Source organism: Urocampus carinirostris, chromosome 2 (assembly GCF_059441175.1).
Source record: "Urocampus carinirostris isolate Australia breed hairy pipefish chromosome 2, RoL_Ucar_1.0, whole genome shotgun sequence".
Lineage (NCBI taxonomy): Eukaryota > Metazoa > Chordata > Actinopteri > Syngnathiformes > Syngnathidae > Urocampus > Urocampus carinirostris.
The window spans coordinates 24,070,241-24,093,923 of NC_142350.1; the positions used below are offsets into that span (position 1 = coordinate 24,070,241).

Genomic DNA, 23,683 nt, shown 5'->3' on the forward strand with positions numbered 1-23,683 from the left:
GTTGAGAAACGACCAGAAACAAACAAAAATTGTACAAAAAAAAAACCAATGAGTAAAGATTGAACCATAGCGCCCCCCCCCCAAAAAAAAATTGACCAAAGAATGTCAGTAAAACGACCTAAAAATCACCGGAAAACAGCAAAAATATGACAAGAAACGAACAATTAATGATTAAAGCAACCAAAACAACCTGAAGAGCCGTCGGGAGGACAAAAGAGTCAGCTTTTTAGTGAGCCAAGCCAAAATAACCGGCTCTCTAAAAAGGGCCTAAATGAAGACTTTCTGGCCTGGTGTTTTCTTGATATCAGGCAATACATGGACTCTTGGAACGCCCACGTTGGTCCCGTTAACCCGGTACTCGCCTACCCTTTACATGCCCCCACCGCCTACCCCCTTCTTTTTTTATATAAAAAAATTCATATTTCATAAGCAGCAATCCAGACCCATTAAAAATTCAAAGGTGTCTGACTGGAGGCAAGTGGGTGGGGAATGCCAATGGGGGGGTCGCAGCACCCTGGGGAACTCCCAGTCACACCAGTAGACGGTGACAACAACCCACCTCAAGATGATGGAAGCTGTTGCTAGGGAAGGAAAAAAATACAAGAGAAGCAAAGCAACCCACCCACAGACGGCAAAGTTCAATTTCTCACATCTTTTATTTTGCAACTGCAAAAAACATCCAACACCAAGAAAGCAACAAACGCAAAGCCAAGGCTCCCTGGAAAAAGAACACTATTTGTGTGGGGGATACACAAAACCAGAACCGTGAGCAACCCCCCCAAAATAACAATTTACACAACAATGTACAAAACACAAACTGGAATGCCATTTTTAACCTTACCGAGGGAAATAAAGAAAAATGAAAATCAATGCATCGTGACTTATCTTTACCAAACCAGTGAGTGATGCAAGGTAATGTCAACTATCCAAAAAGTGACTCTGCTGCCTGTGTAGTGCTCACCTTCACCTAAAGACCAAGTAATTTGTAAAAAAATTTTTTGTAAAATTTGGCATTAAAAAAAAAAAGTTTTAGGGGTAAATTGAATAGAATCAAGCGGTGCACAATGTCTTTCCTTACAGGGAGCCTCCGCCTAAAAAGGAAGCAAAAAATGAGACTTAACTCTACATTTAAAACAAAAAATAAATTAAGGACACAACATAATACACATTAAAAAAATAGAAAATCTTAAAATACTTCAGTTGGTTAGTTACAAAACTTTGGTACGCTGAGAGTACTCCGCTCTTCTACGTTACACATTAAAAGCATTTTGAGGTTTGTGGTGGTTTTGGCTCTAAGAGACTGGAAAATATTCGAGAAAAGAAATGGAAATGGACTTTTTGATGGTCATGGCAGCCAGGTGATGTCAAGTATCGTCGAGTCGGTAGCCTTGAAAAGGAGGAGGGCGGAAAACACATTTTACTTGTTTGTATTCACTAACAAATTCAAAAAAATCTAAATAAACCAGAGAAGTGGTAATACCTGGTAGTCTGAAACTGAATTACTACACAGTGAATGGCGTCTGAACACCACATTCCACGCTCTATCAAAAGACACAAAATATGAAATGAGTCATATTTTGGTGTTAAGCATAGGGTTAGTACATCCTTTTCATGGCCAAATACAAGCATTTAAAAGACTTTTAAAGCTAATTTTCCTATTTTCAAATACCATTAATAAATCCAGCGCTGGTCAAAAGAACGAGAGCCTAAACCTTAGTTTCAAACCCTACTCTGGCCCCAACCTTATTTGGAAACTCTTAAACTGGTTTAAAACCCAAATTTCCAGCCCATACAAAGATCTTAACCCTAGCCCTACACCTAGCCCCAGCCGCAACAGTGTTTAAAACACTGTTGTTTCTAGCTCTAAACATATTTTGGAACCTATGTTCTGTTTAGAACCCTAATATAGGACTCAAACCCTTGTTCCTAACCCTAGCCCCAACAGTATTTCAGTACCCTAAATTAAGGTTTAATACCCAAATTAGGAGCCTCAACATTAGTTTCTAACCCTACCCCCAATCATAAAATCCTTATTTGATGCCTAAACCCTAGTACCTAACCCTCGCCCAACACCTAACCTGAGAAACATTGGAACAATTTCAAGCATTTAAAAGCGTTTCACCTGAAATTCAAACACTTTTCAAACATTGAAAACAACATTAAAACTCAAACAATTTCATGGTTTTTCAAGCACCCATACGTACCCTGTAAGCAGGGTTTGGGGCGTTTTTGGCATCGTTACTGTTAGGGTCTGGCATGCCTCCATCCAGGAGAGGGCGCCTTATCAGTTTGAAATTGGGAAAGGTGTGTCCAATCACCCCACACCTGACCGTAATTAGCCTGACTCTTCATAATGACATTTAAACAGCGCCAGTTTACAAACTTTTGGTTGTTTTTGGTCACTTGTTGAGTTTGTTATAATACCCATTTATTAATCGTTATTTTGGTCAGTTTGTTTGAGGAGGTCACTTTAAAGGTCATTTTCATACTTTTGAGTAACATTTACTTATTTTGGGCAGAGCAGTGGTCAGTGTGTGGGGGCCACAGTTCTGAGGTCATGAGATCGAACCTTCCTGTGTGGAGTTTGCTCGCGTGGGTTTCCTCCCACATTCCAAAAACATGCATGTCAGGTTAATTAGCTGGTCCAAATTGTCAAGTGTGAATGGGTGAGTGAGTTGTCTCTGGCCCTGCGACTGGCCGGCAAGTAGCTCAGGGTGTCCCCTCCCCACTGCTACCTGGAATGGGCTCCAGCACCCCCGCGACCCTACTGAGGATAAGCGGTGCAGATAATGGATGGATGTACTTATTTTCTACCTTTCAATATCTACATACATTGTACTATTTCTGTTATTTTTCATGCTTTTCAGTACATTCTTCAATTATTTACATTTTATGTCGTTTTCTTGGGTACTTTTAGTTTGATGGTAATTTTCTGGCATTTTTTTTGGTCTTCAATATTTTGAGTTGCGTGTCTTTTTGTTTTTACTGTTTTTCAGCACTTCTACATACTTCTGGCGCTTAATGGTTTTCAGTACTTTTTCATATGATTTAGTTCTGGTTCTGTACACACTTTTTAGTAGCTTTTGTACATTTTTAGTTATTGTCCATACTTTTCATGACTATCTGCAAAATATTATATTAAATGTAGTTCCCCCCTGTTTTTTTGGGTCATTTTGAGGGCGTTTTTGTGGTCGATTTTCATTTTAAGGTAAGTCTTTTTCAGATCATTTTCAGTCGTTTTGTAGTAGTTCTGTGGTAGTTTTTCTGGCCGCAAGGAGTAGGCAAGATGAATTCCATTCAGATCAGTTCTCTATCACTGTTTAAAATGTTAAAAAGTTAATAAACTAATACAGGCAATTTAACTGAATAAAGACATTCGTTTTTGAATTAGCAACAGTATGTTGTTTCATTAGTCTTTTGTATAACTTAAATTATTACTATTGAATCCTGATGGATTGGTTTCCTTAATAATTTTTAATATGAGAATATTGGAATGTTTTATCAGAGCCTATCAAACCATTTGCAGCTCAGCCTCATCCAGACTGTTTCCAGCAGCTCCCGGGTAAATTGAGTGATCTCTGGTGTTGAGGGTGTGTCAATTTTTGACTATAAAAATCAGTATAAATTGACTGCCATCTAGTGGTCCAAATACGTATTGCAGGAATGAAAATTCCTTACTCTGTTGACTTACCTGATTGATATGCTGTGCTCTGAGGTCAGTTGTCCAGTAGGGAACGTTGTTGTGCTAACAGAGGAAAGGGCCCAAATGTCAAGATGTGACAGAATTCTAAGTTTAAAAGTATAAAGAATAGATAATACCTGGTAGGCATACATATTCTGAGCAGGCATCTGTGGCACCAAGTTTCCCAAATTGGGGTAGCTGTATGGCTGCATTTTTTTTTTCATGAATACAAAAGTTAATGGTATCATTTGACTAGAAATAATAATTACTGTATTTTACACACAAAGAGACACAACAAATTATAAAGGCACATCCCCAGAAATTTTCGTTTGTGATATTTTTTTCCATATAGGCTATAAGTGGTACTAGACTGTTAGGCACATACAATTAAAACTTCTACACCCTTTTCATGGACAAATTCAAGCACTTTCTAAGGACTTTCAAAGCCAATTCCCCAATTTCTCCAGTAGCATTAAAATAAGAAATCCAGTGCCAATCAAAAGAATGGGAACCATAAACCTTTGTTTCAAACCCTTACTCTAGCCCCAACTTTATTTGGGAACCCGCAAATTAGTTTAAAACTCTTAATTGCAGGCCAAACCCTAGCTCCTAACCGTAACCCTAAACCTAACCCTAGCCCTAACCCTGTTTCAAACCGTAACCCTAGCTCTGAACAGATTTTGGAACCCTACATTCATGTTAGAACCCTAATATGGAGCTTAAAGACTAGTTCTTAACCTTAGCCTAACATCTAACCCTAGCCCTAACCCGATTTCAAACCGCAATCCTAACGTTGCACCTAATTTGGAACCCTACATTCAGTTTAGAGCCCTAATATGAAGCTAGAACCCTAGTTCATAACCCTAACCCTAGCCCCAACCCTATTCCAGAACCCCAAATTCAGTTTAATACCCTAATAAGGAGCCTAAAGCTTAGTTTGTAACCCTAACACAAATCTTATTTCGGAGCCATAAAATATGTTTAAACCCCTTATTTGAAGTCCAAACCTTAGCTTCTAACCTTAGCCCAAAACATAACATAAAATCATGTCAACAATTTTGAGCATTTACAAGCACTTCACCTAAAATTTAAACACTTTTCAAACCTTGAAAACAAAACATTAAAATTAATTGATTTTCAAGAATTTCAAGCACCAGTACGAACCCTGAAAACTACAGCAAGGGCTAATGTTGCACTAAAAATAATGAAGTGCGATATGTGTGCGTTAATAGGTCAGTCGATTACATCGCTGGTCATAATCGCAATACGATCGGATGCCATGGAGTCGAACCTGAATCGTGGCGCGGATACTGCAGGAACCGATTCACTAGACTACTAGAGATACAGACGACACATGAAAGGCATTAGGTTTTATGTCATGGTACCACATTGTTAATGGTATGATTGGGCCCGGCCGCAAAAATGTTGTCCGGCATTAAACCGTTTTGTGGTACAGAGAAGGTTTGAGACAGCTTAAAAAACGTAATGTATTGTCAACTCTTAAAGTCTTTACAGAGATTCTGAATTGAATGAATGGAAAGGCATTATGGGACATAATTAGTCACCCTTAAATATGTAAACGCATCACTACATGTATTCAACGTTTGTCAGTTACAATTCTTAGTTTGAGTTAAGCAAACAAGAAACAATCTTTTATACGGATTTATATTCACTTTCTGTTTTGTAATTTCTCTGACATTTGTATGCGGTACTGTGACGAATAATAAATAGCACGGGGTCAAAAAGATTCCCGAACCCTTGCTTTAGCCAATCAATATGCAGAAAAAAAATGCACGAAGTAGCGAAACCGCAAAAAGTAAAACTCGATACAGCAAGGGATTACTGTAAATAAAATTTGTGCTGTCACGATGAGGATGCAATAAGCGTAGTGAATGTTATTGGAATGTTTTTTTGATTGTCATTTAGTGATCTCAATCTAAGTGTGTGCTTGCCGTACCGTGTAGTAGTGGGTGCCACAGTTCACGAAGGTTGGGGATGGTGGGGTCATGCCAACACCACTGAGTGAGCAGCAATTGCAGCAGAAATAAGGAGGGCTGGTCCAAGGCTCCGCCGCTGTCAGTCGTGATGGCCTTCCACCTAGAGCGGGAATCAGGAAAAGAAGGCCGTAGAAATCGGGATCCCCCACAATAAGGCTGCACGATTACCGTATTTTTACGACTATAAGGCGCTACTTGGCGGATTTCCACTTTTCGCGCGTGGTTTTGGTCCCCATTAATTGCGATAACCGAGGGATTACTGTATTATGTTCGTTTATTGGAGTTGCTGCTTGACCTAATTTTATTACCTGCACTGTATCTTTTTTTGTCAAAGTGAAAGATTAGTAATGTTCGTTGTGTTGAAATTCTTATTTACTGTAAAAAGTTTCAGGAAGCTATTTAAGTTTTAATTGAATTTATGCCAAATATTCTTCATTTCTTTTGGCATTATTAAAATATTCTTAAGCCAATTTTAAAGCTTTTAAAACAAATAATTATTGGCTCCAATATTAGTTATTGGCCTCCTCTTAATACTAATAATTAGTAACAGTCCTGAAAACCGCATTTCGGACGATCCCTACATGCAATACAGGTCTGGAAAATGGCAATAAGGTTTTTTTCTAAAATAGTGCAGACCTACCCCACAATAAAGCATGAATATGGTGTTTGGAATACTTACGGCAATATCTTTGTTTGATGATTGCGGGGCCTAGCTTGAGTGACTTCCCTTTCCAAATAATGTGTTGCTATGGAAACATAATAAAAAATCTGTTGAACAGCACAACACTCTGTTGAGGATTATTGCATGTGCACTTACCTCAATGATTTCCTTGACATCAACATCGTCGGTGAAGTAAACAAAGCCATAGCTGCAAGAAGAAATTGTAATATAGACCACATTTCAGATAATATCCATGGTACATGGCAGAAAACCGTACCCTTTGCTGAGTCCTCCGCGGAAAGAGATGATTTTGACTTCTTTGACTGAACCAAATGTTGCAAAGAACTCTTTCATTTCGTTTAGAGTGACCTGATTTTTGGAAGGGGATTCAAAATTGGAAATTCTAAATTAATCTTTGATAAATTAAAACCACATTTTTAATTGTGCACTCAAAAAGTGATTTTTGTAGTTCAGATCAAAGATTCCTCACGCTGATGTCAAACCCGCCGACGAAAATGGCGTTTGGTGTCACTTTCCCAAATGGGAGAATGTAGCCGTTGTTCATCTGGGCAAATCCCAGATCCATACTTCTTGGAATCTGATTTTCCTACCAGGAGAAAAAAAAATTATATAACACAATAGAGGTTGACCAATTATTGGGCGGCCCAATGATCGGCACTGATATTTGGGAATTTGACTGATAACGGTATTGGCTTATTTATTTATTTGACGCGGCAATTATGAGCACAACAGCCAAGACAAACTTTTCTCTTCTTTTCCCACATTCTGTCTCTGACGCTACCCACCCTACACCCTGTGATTGGATAAGCGACCGGGGGCGGAGCAACTGAAGCAGGAAGCCCACTCTGCACTGTGAATTTGCTGGGTTTTTTTCTCTTCACCCCCTTTGTAACTACCCTTGACTGAAATGTCCAGGAAATGTTGTCAAGGTGCAGCGACGCGCACACAGAAGCAGAAAACATTGGTGTCTCACTCCCCTTCACGTGAACGCAAACTTTTGATTTTCCTCTACTACTCAGCTTCCAATAGAACGAGAGTTGCTATCGTAGTCTGTACAATGTGTTTTTAAGAAATATTGATTAACTTGATTGTTGTCTTTATAATGAAATGATTAATTGGTCCTTCTAAATGACGTGACGTGTTCTCAGAACTGCCCTGAACATTCACTGATCGCTGTAACAAGAGAATTGTTGAATGAGACCCTGCTTTTCATTGGAGATCCCTTTGTAAACAAATGTTTGAATAAAATTTAAAATCTTACTATCTATCTACTGTTTGCAGGAATACCACACTTATTAGTAATTTGAAAGTGAAAGATTAGTCATGTGAGTTGTGTTGAAATTCTAATGTATTTACTGAAAAAGGTTTTCTGAGGTTTATTAGTTTTATTTGAATTCATAAAATATTCTTTGTGTCTTTTGCATTATTAAAAATGTCTCATGTCAATTTTAAGCTTTTACAGCAAATAAATATTAGCTTCAAATATCGTTGATCGTGATACTAATAATCGGTATCGGCCCAGAAAAATCTATATCTTTCGATCCTTATAACACAAACGCCAATATTTCTAGCATAATACATGGTTACTTGTGCATCTTCAACAACAGAACACGTGCTTTCAAGCATCACGTGGAGCAGGGAAAGTGGTCATTTGATATAAGTATTGTAGAAGCTTTGTTGACTAATAAAGCTACAAATTATTTCAATTCAATTTCAATCTAGCATAACAACGTTCTTGTGCACAAGTATTTTTTCCCTAAAAACTGTATTACTACTTTAATCTTTAACCTGTAGCAATGATCCTCAAAATTTAAGGATCAAACTATTCAAAAGTTGTTTTTTCCTTAATTACTTTATTGCAATACAGACGCGGTTAAGCCTTCTGGCATCAGATACTAAAATATACAAAAGACCCCCGGGATAAGTTGTCCCCACTATACGCTGTTTTCTCTGTGCCTCTTTACAGAATTTTACCCCTATACAACATGAGTAACTCATTATTTCGTGTGCCAAAAAAACTTTAAAATTCCAGTCTTTGCAGTGTTGGTTTGTATGACAGGTTACATCGCTAAGACGCCTGTAGGCTATTGGTCAAAGTCATAAAAAATGCCGGTCTTCTATAATTTTGCGTAGTGGCATCGTGAAAATACAGATATCCTATTAGCTGAACTACCTCCTACAATGCTGTTTCTTCATTCAGTTCAGAATATTGTGTGCTTCATAAAAACTTTGCGAACTGGCGATACAATACTGTACTTTTTGTACTGGTCCAAGGCTTGCAGTTATGCCAAAGAGAAAAACTAAAACAATGATAACAATGCAAACGAAGGTAGCTATCAACAGGAAATACAAAGAGAGCACACACATAGCACTCTTGCTAAGTTGCATGGACCTAAGCATGTCATTGTTAATATTAACATTAAAAAGGAGGCAAATAAAGCGATATTTAAAAAAAAAAAAAATTATTTTTACTTTAGTCGGCAACCACCAGGTTGTTTGGTACCAGGCCACACAGAAAAAATGCCTTATTTTGTGATTATAATATCATGTATACTCACATTTTTTGGTTTATTATTACTAATACTATAATTAGCCCGAGGAGTGAGAATATAGTCAGAAATTAAACAGGTCCCTTGTGCAGAAAAGGTGGTCAAACACTGCTTTACATGTATAATTATTTAAAATGCCTTTTGCCTATATAAATTTATAGTACACATACCTAGTCCTTACATCATTTTGTTATCTTCATGTTATTATCTGGTTTACCAGGGTTTCAGAAGGCGTTCGAAAATTACTATAGCTTTCTATTCCCAGCAATACGAATGGTTCAAACACTTTTCAAGGCCAATTTTTCCAGTATATTCAAAGGGAGAAATTCAGAGCAAATCAAAAGAACAGTATTTTGTTGACTTTGATGACTAAAATTAAGTAGTTATCTTGCAGCATGACATGCTATATCTCTTTGTGTCAATGGGTTGCAATTTTTTGTGGGTCTGTGAATATTTTAATGTGCCTGCCAAACTTACGCACTTACTAAAAAATTTGATGCATACAGTTGAATTACTTTTGTTAATAATTCATTAAATAAAACAAAGAATCTGATGAGCCGTTTTGGAGCCGAAAAGAGACGTCTCTCCTCTGTGAACTGAGCCAAGAGACGATTTTCTAAAAAGAGATGTCCTCTTGGAGGCGGTGGCACTTCACAACAGTGCTCTAATGACTAAGAGCAGGCGTGGGCGTCAACTTCACACAACGTTTCTTCATTTATTGCGTTGTCTATAGAGTCTGACTGACAAGAAACAAGGCAATGGCAACCATTTCAAGCATTTTCAAGCGCGTCACCCAATATTCAAGCATTTACCCGACCTTGAAAACACCGCATTAAAATTCAAGCATTTTCAAGGATTTCAAGCACACGTACGAACCCTGTAACAAAAATATTCCAAACGGAATTTTGAATCCAGTAAACAGAAATGAATGCTTTTAAACTTAGATGTGATAATTATGACAAAAAAATGAATTTTATCTGAATACGCGCTACATTGTGCTCGTATTTAAGCGCACGCGTACGAAATTTCTCTCAGCTATTACTTTTAGCAAGTACAGTAAGTGACGTGGTTTTCCAGGTTTTGATTTTGAGAACTGTAGTTAGTAACATTATATAATAACTAGCTTGTGGAACACAACGACGAATTTTAGAATCAGTTTGGGCCTATATTGAAAATTTGACGGTGGGTGTGGGGGTGCTAATAATGGCGGAACGCGGCACTATACAAAGTGATGAAAATTGCGCACTAAAACTTTGAAACCCCTTTCACAAAGTGTTGGAAAAGCAACCTAATATTAATACTAAGACATAAATATGTCGAAATGAGTTAAATGAAATCTCCCCCACCACCCTTCCTCCGAAGTTAGCAAAGCCGCTAATTAGCGTAGGGGTGGGAAAACAAATCACTTGCTAAAATAGCGTTCAAATACTGTCCCGGAAAGCCAAATTTGAAATTGGATCCTTGTATACATGCCCGTGTCGTAGAGACATGTCAATAGTGTTATTTGACCAAACTTACCATCTTAAAATAGTAAAATAATGGCAGATTCTAAGGCCTGATCGATAATGGGAAGAATTGCGCTTTTTTTTCTTCTTGACCCAGCAACAGTGTGCTCACTTGCGAAAACGCCCACCTCAGTGTCACGTGACTACTCTAACAGCCAATAGAAGGTCAGATAGTGATCCAGCATAAGGACGCGTTCGACTGTACAGTATCTATAGTTTTGTAAAATCATTAAATTAAGAATTAATCTATGACAACACTATTATACTTGAGGTTGACAATCAAAAAATAATATCTTGGGATATATTTATGAACCCTAGGTGGCAGCAAGCCACTTTTTTCTTTTGAGATCCTGCTTATGTGCACACTGTATTATTCAGCAACGTCAATCATAATCATTAAAGAAAACTAAATGCATAATTTAACCAACTAATATTATTTTAAACAGTGCAAGAAATTTAGTTGAAAATAATTCAAAAGATTTCTATCCTCAAAGTGCTTACTGCGAAAAGGTTTAATGAATATATTTGATAATATATTTTTATATTGAGTTCTGTCTTGTGTTTTGTAAATGTTGATACATTTTTCTTTGCATATTGGTATTTGTGCTATTTTTAAATTCTATGTTACTGGTAAAATAGATGTTACTTTTAAATACTATGTTACTTTTCAATACTGTTTGTATGTGTGCACTATATGGGGCAGCTATGAATTTCATGACACCCTGTGTATAGACAATAAAGGCTTTATATTCTATTCTAATCTATTCTATTCTTTTCCATTCCATTCTATTCCATATTGATGCTAAATTCACATTTTGTTCTGTTGACCCTGAAACTGAAAGGCATTTGTTTTGGAAAACGGCCAGTCTGAAATCTGTATTTATACAGCTGATAACAGTGACAGTGGGTTCACACTATTTTGTAAGTATATCGTGCTTGGAATATCTCACTCAGAAGCATCTAAATTAAAGCAAAAACAAACCTTTATTGACAATCTTATTTTCATATAGCAAAATTCTACATTCACTAACGCAAATTTATTGGTTGAACAATCTCTTTCAATATAAAGTAAAGGAATACAGTTTTTCCATAAAGCTTTCCCACAACCAGACAGCCATTTTAACTGATACTATTTGTTAGCATTTTGGTAATTTTATGTAACTTACCTGTTTTTCCCCCTGGTATGTTTGTTGATTTCTATTCTCTTGTACTCAAGATTGTTTGTACAGTTTGGTTCAGATAATGACACAACATTGCAGTGGAATTTTGTATGGAAGGGTTTATGGGTTCTGTTCATCAAAGCATTAAAAACATGGTAATGACTAGATAAAATCAAAATAGCATCCAAGAAAAAAAATGCTTATTGCAAATGAAATATATTACCCGCTATAATTAGGCAACCCCAGTAATACATATGATGGTTGCTTTATCGTTACAGCAAATACAAACAGTCTTTGTGGTCATTTACAATCTATTTCTCTACTATGTTTTAAACAAGTTGCATTAATGCCGTCCTTTGTGGTGCAGAGGTGAGTTATCCCATCACAGTGGAGCGATTGCATCTTCTTCCTCCTCTTACATTATAAATGATAATTTAGAGTACAAAGTAACGCTTGGCTTATATTAAATTTAGCTGGTGGTGAATTTGATTGCAGGTTTCTTACAATAATTTTATTGTGTTTGTGCCTGCAGTTATTTTTGAGTGTACATGTCTGGCATGATGCAAAATGTAATGCTGTGTTTGATATGGGGGATCAAAATTTGAGTGCTTTTTCATTTGGAAGGCAGACCGGCTCGTACCAGATTTGCTTATGCAGGTGGACTTCATATTGTGACCGTTGTGTATAAAATTTGAGGGAGCAAGTTAAAAAAAAAAAGAGAAAGGGAGGGAACTTTCATTTCATTTTTTTCTAGCATTTACTCTTCAGGGGTTTGCCATGGCATCCATCCTCAAGTAATGCATCATAATAATTTCCCTTGAATACTCCAGCGAAAGCTGTAGCCACGATAACGGCTGGGGGCAAAAATATTGCAGGGTATTCTGCAGGAAAGCAAAAGGAAAATGCATTTTACATGAAAATAATTTTAAAAGTCTTCTTTCAAATAATCAAGAACTTCACAGCAGCTAGTGGGTCATCTAGTAGTGGGGCGCAACCGAAAAGTGCCATGGTGAAAAAATTCTACAAAAACAAAAATAACTGTGTTAATTACACTCCCTAACAGTGGATGGCGATAATGCCCTGTCAATGCGAATTAGCACTCACTATTTCACACCACAGAAAAAGACCGGTAAAATGTGTTTACACGTCAAGTCAAGTCAAGTCACATTTATTTATATAGCCCTTAATCACAAAAATGTCTCAAATGACTGCACAGTATTACAATGACACAATTACCTGATCTTAAACCAACATGCGGGCAAGGAACAACTCAAAACCTCATCGTGAGGAAAAAGGGAAACCTAGAGAAGGGACCTCACAAGTGGTAATCCCCCTTTCAGGATGACCAGGGTGAATTACATTTAGCATTACAATACACAAACATAATAAACACTAGGTAACATGTTAAAAATTTGTCCGGAAATTGTATGACAGCAACGACGCCCCCAGCCTGTAAACTAGTCCAGAAAGTCTATGACGGCCACGATGCAGCTTCCCATCTCTGCCAGCTGGTCCATGCAGGCGTTGACATGTTTCAGGTCAAACGCTGGTCCGCTGACTCATCTGAAATCGTCCTTCTCCTTAGTATCACCACCAGGCAGGCAGTCGGAAAAAGACAGGACAATACAGAATATGAGGTGGGTATTAATCATTAGCTTTGGAATAGAAGTATGTCTTAAGCCTTGATTTAAAAACTTCCATTGAGGTTGCAGATCTTATAGCATTCCATAGCACCGGGGCCCGGATGGAGAACGCTCTCAAGCCTACAGACCTCTTGGCTCTCGGAGTCACAAGTAGACCTGCATTTTCCGAGCGCAGACTCCGTGCAGGAACATAGGGGGAAAGCAAATCAGAGAGATAGGAGGGTGCAAGTCCATGCAAACATTTGTATGTGTCAAAGTTAATCGTTTTTAGTTAATTGTGTATTTCTCTGTCTTCTATGTTACAAATAATCCTGATGTGCTTGACTTGTATTACAACTCGTTTTTCTGCTGTTTTGTACCGAAAGCTATGACATCGTTTGTAATTGCTATCTATGGGCGAACTTTGAACCGGAAACGTATGTGTGACGTCATTGATACTTTCTGCGCATGCGCACGTTTTGAACAAAACCGGGTTGCACCCTGAGAAACACGTGAGACGCTAAAACTTTTTTGAATTCGTCTACCACTGCGCAGTTAATAAATTCTAAAACTACATTTTGCCTCTCTTATTGATCACTTGGGGTTAACCTACGAAAATATTAACCCTAACATTTTTGATGCCGAAACCGGGGACGATAAGTAGTATTTTGAAGTTGAAAACGAAAAAAAAAAACCAATCCAGTTTACCACGTGGTCTAGAACAAAGGAAACTTTTTTTCTCGAGATCAACTTCAAACTCAGCGGCATCGTCAACGAACCAGGATGAAGTGGTCGGTAAGAGATGCATTTTAATATAAAATTTGGAATAATTTTAAGAACGAAGCCATTTTTATAGTAAGATAAAATAGAACATGACCCAGCATAGCGATCGTAGTGTTGGAAGGGCGCCAGATGTGGGCTTGAGAAGCCATTACAAACCTTAGCTAAGTAAATTACCCATAAGGCATCAGAATAAAATACGAAGTATTTTAAATACTCAAACTTTTTGTTTGAGACGGGTGGATTGCCTCGGGACGGGAAATGCCCAATGCTAACCCATTTTTGGGACGGAAGTGGGAACGAGTACGGGGGGAGGGTACAGAAACGACCCCCCACTTTTCCCATGGATGGTCTTTTGTTAGGAACAAAAGACCGGATCCATCTGTGGTCATATAAAATAAAGTTTAAGTAAACTGCATGGCTTAATAAAAAAGTGTACACGGTTTAAAATTAATTTTTTTGTGTGGGCCCACTCTGTCTTGTCAAATGTTTTATGTTTGTTCAATGTGTAAATGTTTGTAGTCATTCCTGTTTTCTCTTTTTTCTTGTTTTATGTTTGTTTGTACTAGTTTTTAATCGGCCCACGTAACTGAAAAGAAAAGAAAAATGGAAAAATACGAAGAAAAGTGCCGCAAACGAGAAAGCGCGCGCATTTTCAAAAGGGAAACGGAAGCGCACATTGCAACGAGAGAAACGTCGTTTTTTAACAGTAAGACCGTTTAAAATATGTTGTTTTTGGGTGGAACCGAGAGAGCACTGCGTTAGGAATCGAAAACGTTCGTTTTTTGGGAAATCGGCGTTTGGCGCTAACGGTGTACAACATAACGCCTGCGGGCCTAAGGGGTTCCAAAAAATATTTTTTTTCGGTCCGAAATTTTTTTTGTTTTTTCAATTGGAAAACGATAAATTTAGGTGTGCTAAGTTTAGAAAACTTATGTTTGAGTTATTTTAGATGCGTTAAAAGAAGTTAATGCCAGAATAACACTTACCAAAGATACAATAACAAAAATAAAGATAGAATATTCCGGTTTTCAGTTCTAAATTAGAAAATTAAGGACTGCAAAGACGGGGGAAGTTATTGCCAAATTAATACAATAAAAAAAAAAAATTTTTTTATTCGATGAATTTTTTCTTTTTATAAAACCAGGGTTGTTGTATTTTTGTTTTTCTCTTTTTAGTTAAAGGAAGAAAATGGGTCAGACCAATAGAGATAAAAGGTGTTTTGTACAAAATTATCGAAATAGAGCGAATAATTATTTTCAATAAATATGGAGAGAAAATTCATTGAGGGGAATAAAAATGATAAAATGACTCGTAGATCAATACACGTCATTTTTATCATTTAGGCTGGTAACCTGAAAAGGGTGTTAGAAAGGGCAGAAGAAAAAAGTGTTATGTAGGGAATGTATTGTTGGCAAAGCATGTAAGGAAGTTGTTAGATGGGGCGGCAGTGGCTCAGGAGGTAGAGGACTCGTCTTGGGATCAAGAGATCGCAGTTCGAATCCTGGCTCCTCCGTGTTACATGTCGAAGTGTACTTGGGTAAGACACTGAACCCCTAGTACCCCCAATAAGCAGGTTAGCGCCTTTCATGGCTGCACGGCCGCTATTGGGAAATGTGAAGCACAATGTAAAGCGCTTTGGGGAGTCTAGACTTGAAAAGAGCTTTATGAATGCATTTCATTTCATTAGATGGACAGTAAAAGTTCGAAGTTCTGAAAAAAGGTTTTAAAGGAAGTAGGCACGAAGATTAGATTGAAGGCTGAATTAGTTCACGAAAAGATGAGGAAAGGAAGAGACACAAGATGTGGACTGATCAGAGCGAGAAAAGAAGGATATTGCAAGTAGATAAGAGTTGGTAAAAGGAAGTGAAAAAAAAAAAAGGGTAAAGAAAGTGAATCGTTAAGGGAAAGAGCAAGTGGAATACAAGTAAGAGGAAGAAGGAATGTAAAAGGGAAAAGTTATTTAAAGAAAAAAATAATTCGCTGAAAATTGGATATGAAAAACTTGAGACAAAAGTATGAAAAACATCACATTAGTGTTTTTGGAGTTCCTCACAGTCTTGAAAAACACTATATATATGCAAACCATTTATAATAAGAATATACCTTTACCGACATAGTTACAAAATGGGTTAACATATTGTGACTGACAATGAGAATTGGCATTACACTCCATCTACAAAGTAAGATAAAGGAGCAGAGAAGGTAAGGTTATAGTTATAATTGATACAATATTTACACAAAAATTAATTGCGTGTAAGACGTTACATGCAGTTGAGGTTTGTGTAATATGCATTTGGTGAATAGTCATCATAGTGTAAAAAATTTGTCAGCATTGTGCAAAACATGTGACAGTATTATTATAGATGAGCTATACAAATTAACGGAAAATATTTAAATGATGCAAATCTAATTGAAGCCAAATGAACATAGATATAATATCGAACACTACACTATTTTGTTGCCCTAATGGGAAATATTATAGACTAGAATATTGTTAGGGAACTATCGTGAAAACACTGCAAAGTATCTAAGGTAAAGTTTGATTTTACAGTAAAAGTGTTGCACTAACAATGTTTTGAGTTCTAGAATTTCGGTTCTTGTCTCATTTGGACTCAACAACTCGCTGAGGAGAAAATGGGAGGAAGAGCGATCAGCGAAAGGTAGCACTATTAACGATGATGAAGATATTACATGTGATGAGCAATGGTAAGTGAAAAAATTTTATGATATTAAAGGAATATGTCATCAATAAAGGTGTTACAGGTGAGAACCAGAAAAGTTTTGTGTTCATATTCGGCCGGTATGAACCATAACTATGACGCGTAGATCTCATCCCATCAGCTACACCGCTTGTCCTCAATGGGGTATCAAGAATGTTGGAGTCCATCACAGCGACCGTCGAGCAGCGATTGGAGGGCACCCTGAACTGGTTGCAAGCCAATTGCAGGGCACACAAAGATAGACAATTCACTAGCTTATTCACACGTAGGGAAGCTTTGGACCAGCCAGTCCACATGAAATGCATGTTTTTGAATGAGGTAAGTAATCCGGATAGCCGGACTGAAATAATGAGATCATGCAGGCTCCACACCAGAGCCCTGTGGCTGACTTGGAACACACACACCTGTTCCCAGGTCCTTAGTAATGCAGCACACGTGCTGGCCAATGCGCCACCGTGCTACACACACATATATTATATATATATGAAACAATTTTAATACTGAACTATCAATAATGATAATATAATAGGGATTTTGAATTCCCTGTACTAGCTTGTTAAAAGATTTATAGATCTTGGGAGAGATCTAATAACCCCTGAAATTAAGTGATACAAAGATATCTGCGTATTCATTCTGTTTTGATCATCAAATTATTAATTTATTTTCTGCATTTGTTGATGGTAATTGCAAATAACAGGCTTGTCTTTTTTCCACTTTTCTACTTTCTGTACTTCTCTCTTTAACATCTTAGTACAACATAATTCGTGATATCATCAAAGCAAATGAGCCGTAAAAGCAAGCTCTCTTTGATGAATTGAACAAGGAAAAAAGCCGTTTGTCTAATAAAAAGACTGACCTTCACTCGACAAGAATTACCAACAACAATGACGTAATCTCGAAGCGATGAGATCTCGTTAGCTAAGATCGGCGTGCAGGAAAATAAAACTCGTATATAACAAAACCAAATTAACGATTAGGATTGTAATGTGTTAAATCTTTGTTAAAGAGTAACTAAATGATAATGACAATTTAAAGGGAAAAAAGTTGCGTCCCCAGTATAAATAACGTGGGGAAATGAAAACAATGGGTGTATAATATAAGATAACTATACAGAATAGTTTAAAAAGAAAGAATATTTGAGTAACAGAACTAATCATTTCTTGTTGAATATGCGAATTGCAAAAAGGGTAATAACTTTAAGACATGTAGTTTTGCTCCTGATAAAGCAGGGACTAAAAAAGCAATGAAGATGACTGGAAAAACATCCATAATTTTAGTGTTCATCTTCTCGTTCGTAAATGGACAAATTCAAAAGATATGTAAAGGTTATTTCCTTAGTTCTCGTATTCAATAAGAGATTACTCTCAATAGGTCATTTGAACCATTTCAAATAATCAAAATTTTGAAAGAAGTTTGAAAATGACGACAAATTAACAAAAAAAAATTGGAGACTAGAAATCATAACGTAGCTGAAGCTATTTCAGTCACTGAATCTATTTTTTTTCTTTTAAATAAGGAAAAAAAAGAAACAAGTATTAATAGTCAGACCAGATCGTTAATTTGTTTAGCTTTAATCACAAGGGATCTCGAAAGGATGCTTAGAACGAAGACTAGTGCGTAGAAACGAAGATTGTTGCGCAGAATAAAAGATAATGAAAATAAAATGGATACACTCAACAAGATAATTCATAAGTGACGGGTATGTATTGTTCTATATTGAATCAATAACAAAAGATTGATTATGATTACAGAGAGAACAAAATACAATTAGAAAACTTATGACATTAAGTTCGATTTGGCATTTTTGAGAAATTTTTTTTAGATCTTTTGAGATTTTTGATATTTAGTGTGAGAATTTGGAATTTTGAAAAATTTAGCCCAAAGGAAATTGGGAGGACAATTGATTACACACTGAATTTTTTTTAGAATGAGTGTTACAATTGACAAGTGGTAAACAAATGTGCAACAAATACTGACTTTTGATTAAGTTAAAAGGAAACGGTTTCTATGGAAGAGCATTTTTAGAACACAATGAGAAACTGATCAATTTTGAAGAGGATAACGGATTAGTTGATTTCGAGACATATCGGGCTAATTTAAGAATAATTGCATGGGAAATAAATGGATAGAAATTGATTAAACCAGGATAATGTCTACTAGTACTTAAATTTAGAGAAAAATTTAAGACATTGAATAATGCAGCCAATTTATTAAAAAATCCCACTACATAAGCACAATGGAATTAACGAGACTCTTAAGTGTCTGAATTCCACCAAAAGACTCTTTTTGAAAGTCCATTTACTCTTCAAAGGACATACCACCCTGTCAAAAAGAAATCATGGACAAAAATCATTTGCTGAAAGAGCCAAAGACATCAGTCATGCATTATCTGCGCCGCTTATCAACAACGAGGCCAAGGGAGTGAGATGGAGCACATCCCAACTACGCTCAACAACGACATCATGGGAGTGTTGGGGGCACATCCCAGCTGCTTTTCAGACAGCTAACAGGAGATTCCTGCAGTCGTTGCCAGTGGAACTGACAGAAAAGTCAATAAAGTCATTTTGTGTTTGACATGGACACATTTTTGAAAAACTATTTTTGATGGGCCAAAAGCAACATTCAACTGGTGAATGAAATGTGGAATAAGCAAATCAAAAGACTGAAAGACAACAACATTCAAGAACACGTCTGCTTGAAGTTTTATAGAGTCTTGTTAATACAAAGTGTAAATGTATTTGAGGAAGATTGATAAATTAATCTTGCAAATTTATAAATGTGTCTGATTTCACTCCTATTCAAAGATTGGGAACTTAGGTTTTAACTCAGGGGGGAAGAATTGAGACATTCAGTAAAAAATAAGTTAAAACCTCGTTTTTTCCGAAATTGATGAAAAATTGTCTTCTGAATATGCTCTCCATATAACGTTTTTTTGAGATTCAAATTACGAAATTTGGACGAATAGAAAAATATTACACAAAAGAAATGTTGTAATATAACAAATTTACAATGGTTATCAAATTGATCAACAAAAATCGATTTAAATAACCATTCACCATTAGAAAATCGCCCACATTGAGAACATTTTGGGATGGTATTTTTCATTTTTGGCAAAATCATTCACTTTGAGCGTGAATTACCTGCTTTCTTTGCAAAATACTGTTATTTTGAACAAATTTACTTACTGAAAAGATAATACATAGGTTATGATTTTTACAAAAGGCAAAACAAAGGGTGAATCATAACAATAGAAACGTCTTTTCTTGGGTTAAATTGATAATTTAACAATCTATCCTGGTCATCTGCCTCGAGGGGAATGGCCAACAGCAAAATAACACATTGAAAATCAAAAGAAAATGCAAATAAAAGGTGCATACAAAATTTTTTCTCAAATGTGATCAATCTACAAAAGAGAACACTCAAAAACTCAAATCAAGGTAAATGATTCTGACAAGGATGATGGTTAGACTGATTCAGTGACTAGATTTAGTGAAAAAGCAAAATTTGAAATTTAGAACTGACAATTTAAAAAATAAATTGTTAATCTTCGAGTTAGCATTTTGGGATAGAACGCTCAAAATGGATAGGGCATCTTATAGTGGGGATTTTGATTTTCACTTAAAATAAATATAAAGACAACTTGAGAAAATATACAAATCTATAAATGAATTTTTCTTGAGCCATAAAGTCTCAATAGGGGGGGGAAGAAATAGAATAGCACATTCTATTAATAAAATTTTTTTTAATTAAGTCCTGACTATCCTTTTTCCTATCTATAGCTTTCCCGGAATATTCAGTTCTATGGTATTGATTTATGCTTCTCATCCATACAGGGGATGGTGACCCCTGCTGAACAGATGACTGAGTTCTGTCTGCCCAGGGAGCTTCAAACCTAACTTTTCTTCCCAAGGGCAGCGGTCAGGACTCTGGGGAGTGTTCCAGCACTCGCGCCATCAACTGTCCTCCACACGTCCGCCTCGACGCAGGAGGCTGTTGTCATCTCAGGGAAGAAGCTAACTTGCCAGATCCGAAAAGAGGAGCAATCCAATGTGGACAACTGGATGGTGTCATCTCATCTACAAGCGACACATCATCACGCCAGGAGGTCATCACCATGACGCCGGAACTCTGAGGACCCGGCGCTCAAAGGACAGAAGTAAATCCAGCCTGATGAGACAGCCCTGGTGGTCGCTCCGTTCCCCAGAATGCCCCCCGTGCCAAAGCCCCCCTTGGGTCCCATCCCCCTTCACAGACCCCTCCAAGCAGGGTCCACCCGAGCGCCCGAGCCAGCAGGCCTTCGTCATCGAGTCCTTCGACGATAACCCTCGTAAGAAGCTCTCCCAGTCCTTCACTCATAACCCTGCACACGCCGACTCCTACTCTGCCCTCAAGACCAAACTGGAGCGATGCAAAGGTGGCGATCGCCCGGCGTCTATTCATGGCCACGTGGCCCCGACCCAGCAGGTCACCGTGCCGCTCAAAGGCCCCGGGGGCCATGGAGTTATCCAGAGATCCAGTTCTCTAAAATGGGAACATGCTGGTGCTGAGACCTCTCGCTCAACTTCAGCCATCTATGTTCGTCATTTCGGCAGTGTCGGAAAGAAGTCCTACCGTTAAAGACCATATACATTTTGCTAGTAATAAAAGGTGTGGGGATTCTTACGGTGCTCATGCTCATGAAAGACTGCATCAAAAGCTGCCAATAATGCCTTAATCTATTCTTCCGAAAGAATAGGCATCAGATTTTACAATGATATCTAGAGAAATGGTCGTAAAAGTACCAAAATGAGAATTCTAACAACTAAGGGAGGAAATAAGATAAGGTACAATTTCTTCTTGCGTAACGTTGAAAATTTTGGACTTTGCGGACTGCTTTGTTTTATTGGTATCAATTCCCATACACCATATTTAAATGGACTTAGACAACATTGTCTAAAAGGACTCATCCCTACCAACAAAGAGAAACCTCTCTATTGCACACGCGAAGATCTGAGTGGGTAGGCTAATCGAGTCCCGCTCACTAAGTCATTCAGGCCCTGTGAAGACCAACGCACAGGCAGGGTTTTTGCATTATGGTTTTTGTTCGTTTTATCTGTGATTCTTATAGTTGACTATCGCACATTACTACGTTTTCTAGCATAAACACTCTCGACCTCACGAAAATGAGGTGGGAGGAGGGGAATTTTTCTCCTTTACGAAGGTTTTTCGCCCCTCCACGAAACTACTAACCTGTTGTTTTTCTTAATGTGTTAACTTGAAAATCTCTGGTATTATCACTGATATCCTTCGAAATCCACAACAGGGGGGAATGTCAAAGTTAATCGTTTTTAGTTAATTGTGTATTTCTCTGTCTTCTATGTTACAAATAATCCTGATGTGCTTGACTTGTATTACAACTCGTTTTTCTGCTGTTTTGTACCGAAAGCTATGACATCGTTTGTAATTGCTATCTATGGGCGAACTTTGAACCGGAAACGTATGTGTGACGTCATTGATACTTTCTGCGCATGCGCACGTTTTGAACAAAACCGGGTTGCACCCTGAGAAACACGTGAGACGCTAAAACTTTTTTGAATTCGTCTACCACTGCGCAGTTAATAAATTCTAAAACTACATTTTGCCTCTCTTATTGATCACTTGGGGTTAACCTACGAAAATATTAACCCTAACAGTATGTTAATAAGAGAACCTTAAAGTCACATCTTAAGTGGACTGGGAGCCAGTGCAAGTTGGCCAATACAGGAGTAATATGCTCAAACTTTTTGGTTTTAGTCAAAAGTCTAGCTGCCGCATTCTGAACCAGCTGCAAACTTTTGATGCTAGACATTGGGAGACCAGAAAGTATTACATTACAGTAATCAAGCCGAGAAGTAATAAACGCATGAATTAAAACCTATGCATCTGATTGGGACAGCATCAAGCGAATCATCGCAATATTATGGACCTAAACGACAGATTAGGATCAAATATAACACCTAGATTTTTGACCGAGTCACTGTGGGTGATATTACATTTGTCTAGGTTCAGGGCAGTGTTTATAAACAACTCACGACAGTGAGCTGGACCAATAATCAACATTTCAGTTTTTTGGGGGTTAAGGTGCAAAAAATTAAGTGACATCCATCTTTGAATCTCAGTAAGGCAAGCCTCCAGATTTCTACAACTTAACTGTCCAGTTGTCTCCAGTGGCACATACAGTTAAGTGTCATCTGCATAGCAATGGAAACTAATATTATACTTGCGGATAATGTCACCAAGCGGAATTATATAAATACTAAAAAGAAGGGGGCCAAGTACAGTGCTCTGTGGAACACCACAGGGGACATTAGAGTGTTTAGAGGTCAGATTGCCATAATTAACACATTGCATCCTGTCTGACAGGTAGGACCTAAACCACGAGAGTACAATTCCCGAGATACCAATGCATTCCAGACGAACAAGTAATATGTTGTGGTCGACAGTATCAAAAGCAGCACTGAGATCCAGCAGCAGTAACAATGATGAGGCACCGGAATCTATTGCTAAAAGAAGATTTTTGGTTACTTTTGCCAGGGCTGTCTCAGTAGAGTGATTTGCCCTAAATGCTGACTGGACAGTTTCAAAGAGGGTATTTTCTGACATGAAGTCATTTAGCTGCTGTGCAACGACCTTTTCAAGTAATTTTGCAAAAACTGGCAGATTTGACACCCGCCTATAATTACCTAGGCTTTCTGGGTCAAGGTTAGGTCGCTTAAGCGTGGGTTTAATGACGGCAGACTTGAAGGTTACAGGAACAATACCCGAGGATAGCGATATATTAATAATATTTAAAACTGATGGTCCTAAGATCCCAAACAGATCCTGCACCATTGAAGCTGGAAACGGATCAACCAGGCAAGTAGTTTGTTTGCTCCTACTGACCATCTGTGTTGGACTATCAAGGGACGAATCATTGAAACTGGAGAATGTTTCTGAACAACCGCCGACACGGTCCTTACCTAACA

The 23,683-nt window shown here is 37.5% G+C and overlaps 1 protein-coding gene across 1 annotated transcript; it reads right to left on the reverse strand.

The window, feature by feature from the left end:
* Positions 1-637: 637 nt before the first annotated feature.
* dazl (deleted in azoospermia-like) lies at positions 638-10,560 on the reverse strand. The gene is made up of 10 exons (XM_088327868.1): positions 10,429-10,560; positions 6,831-6,947; positions 6,618-6,709; positions 6,497-6,548; positions 6,359-6,425; positions 5,640-5,779; positions 3,820-3,888; positions 3,692-3,745; positions 1,480-1,541; positions 638-1,387 (listed from the first exon to the last, which is right to left on the reverse strand). Exons 1-9 carry the CDS (start codon positions 10,429-10,431, stop codon positions 1,503-1,505), a joined length of 633 nt encoding a protein of 210 aa, XP_088183994.1. The 5' UTR covers positions 10,432-10,560; the 3' UTR covers positions 638-1,387; positions 1,480-1,502.
* Between the last annotated feature and the right edge of the window lie 13,123 nt (positions 10,561-23,683).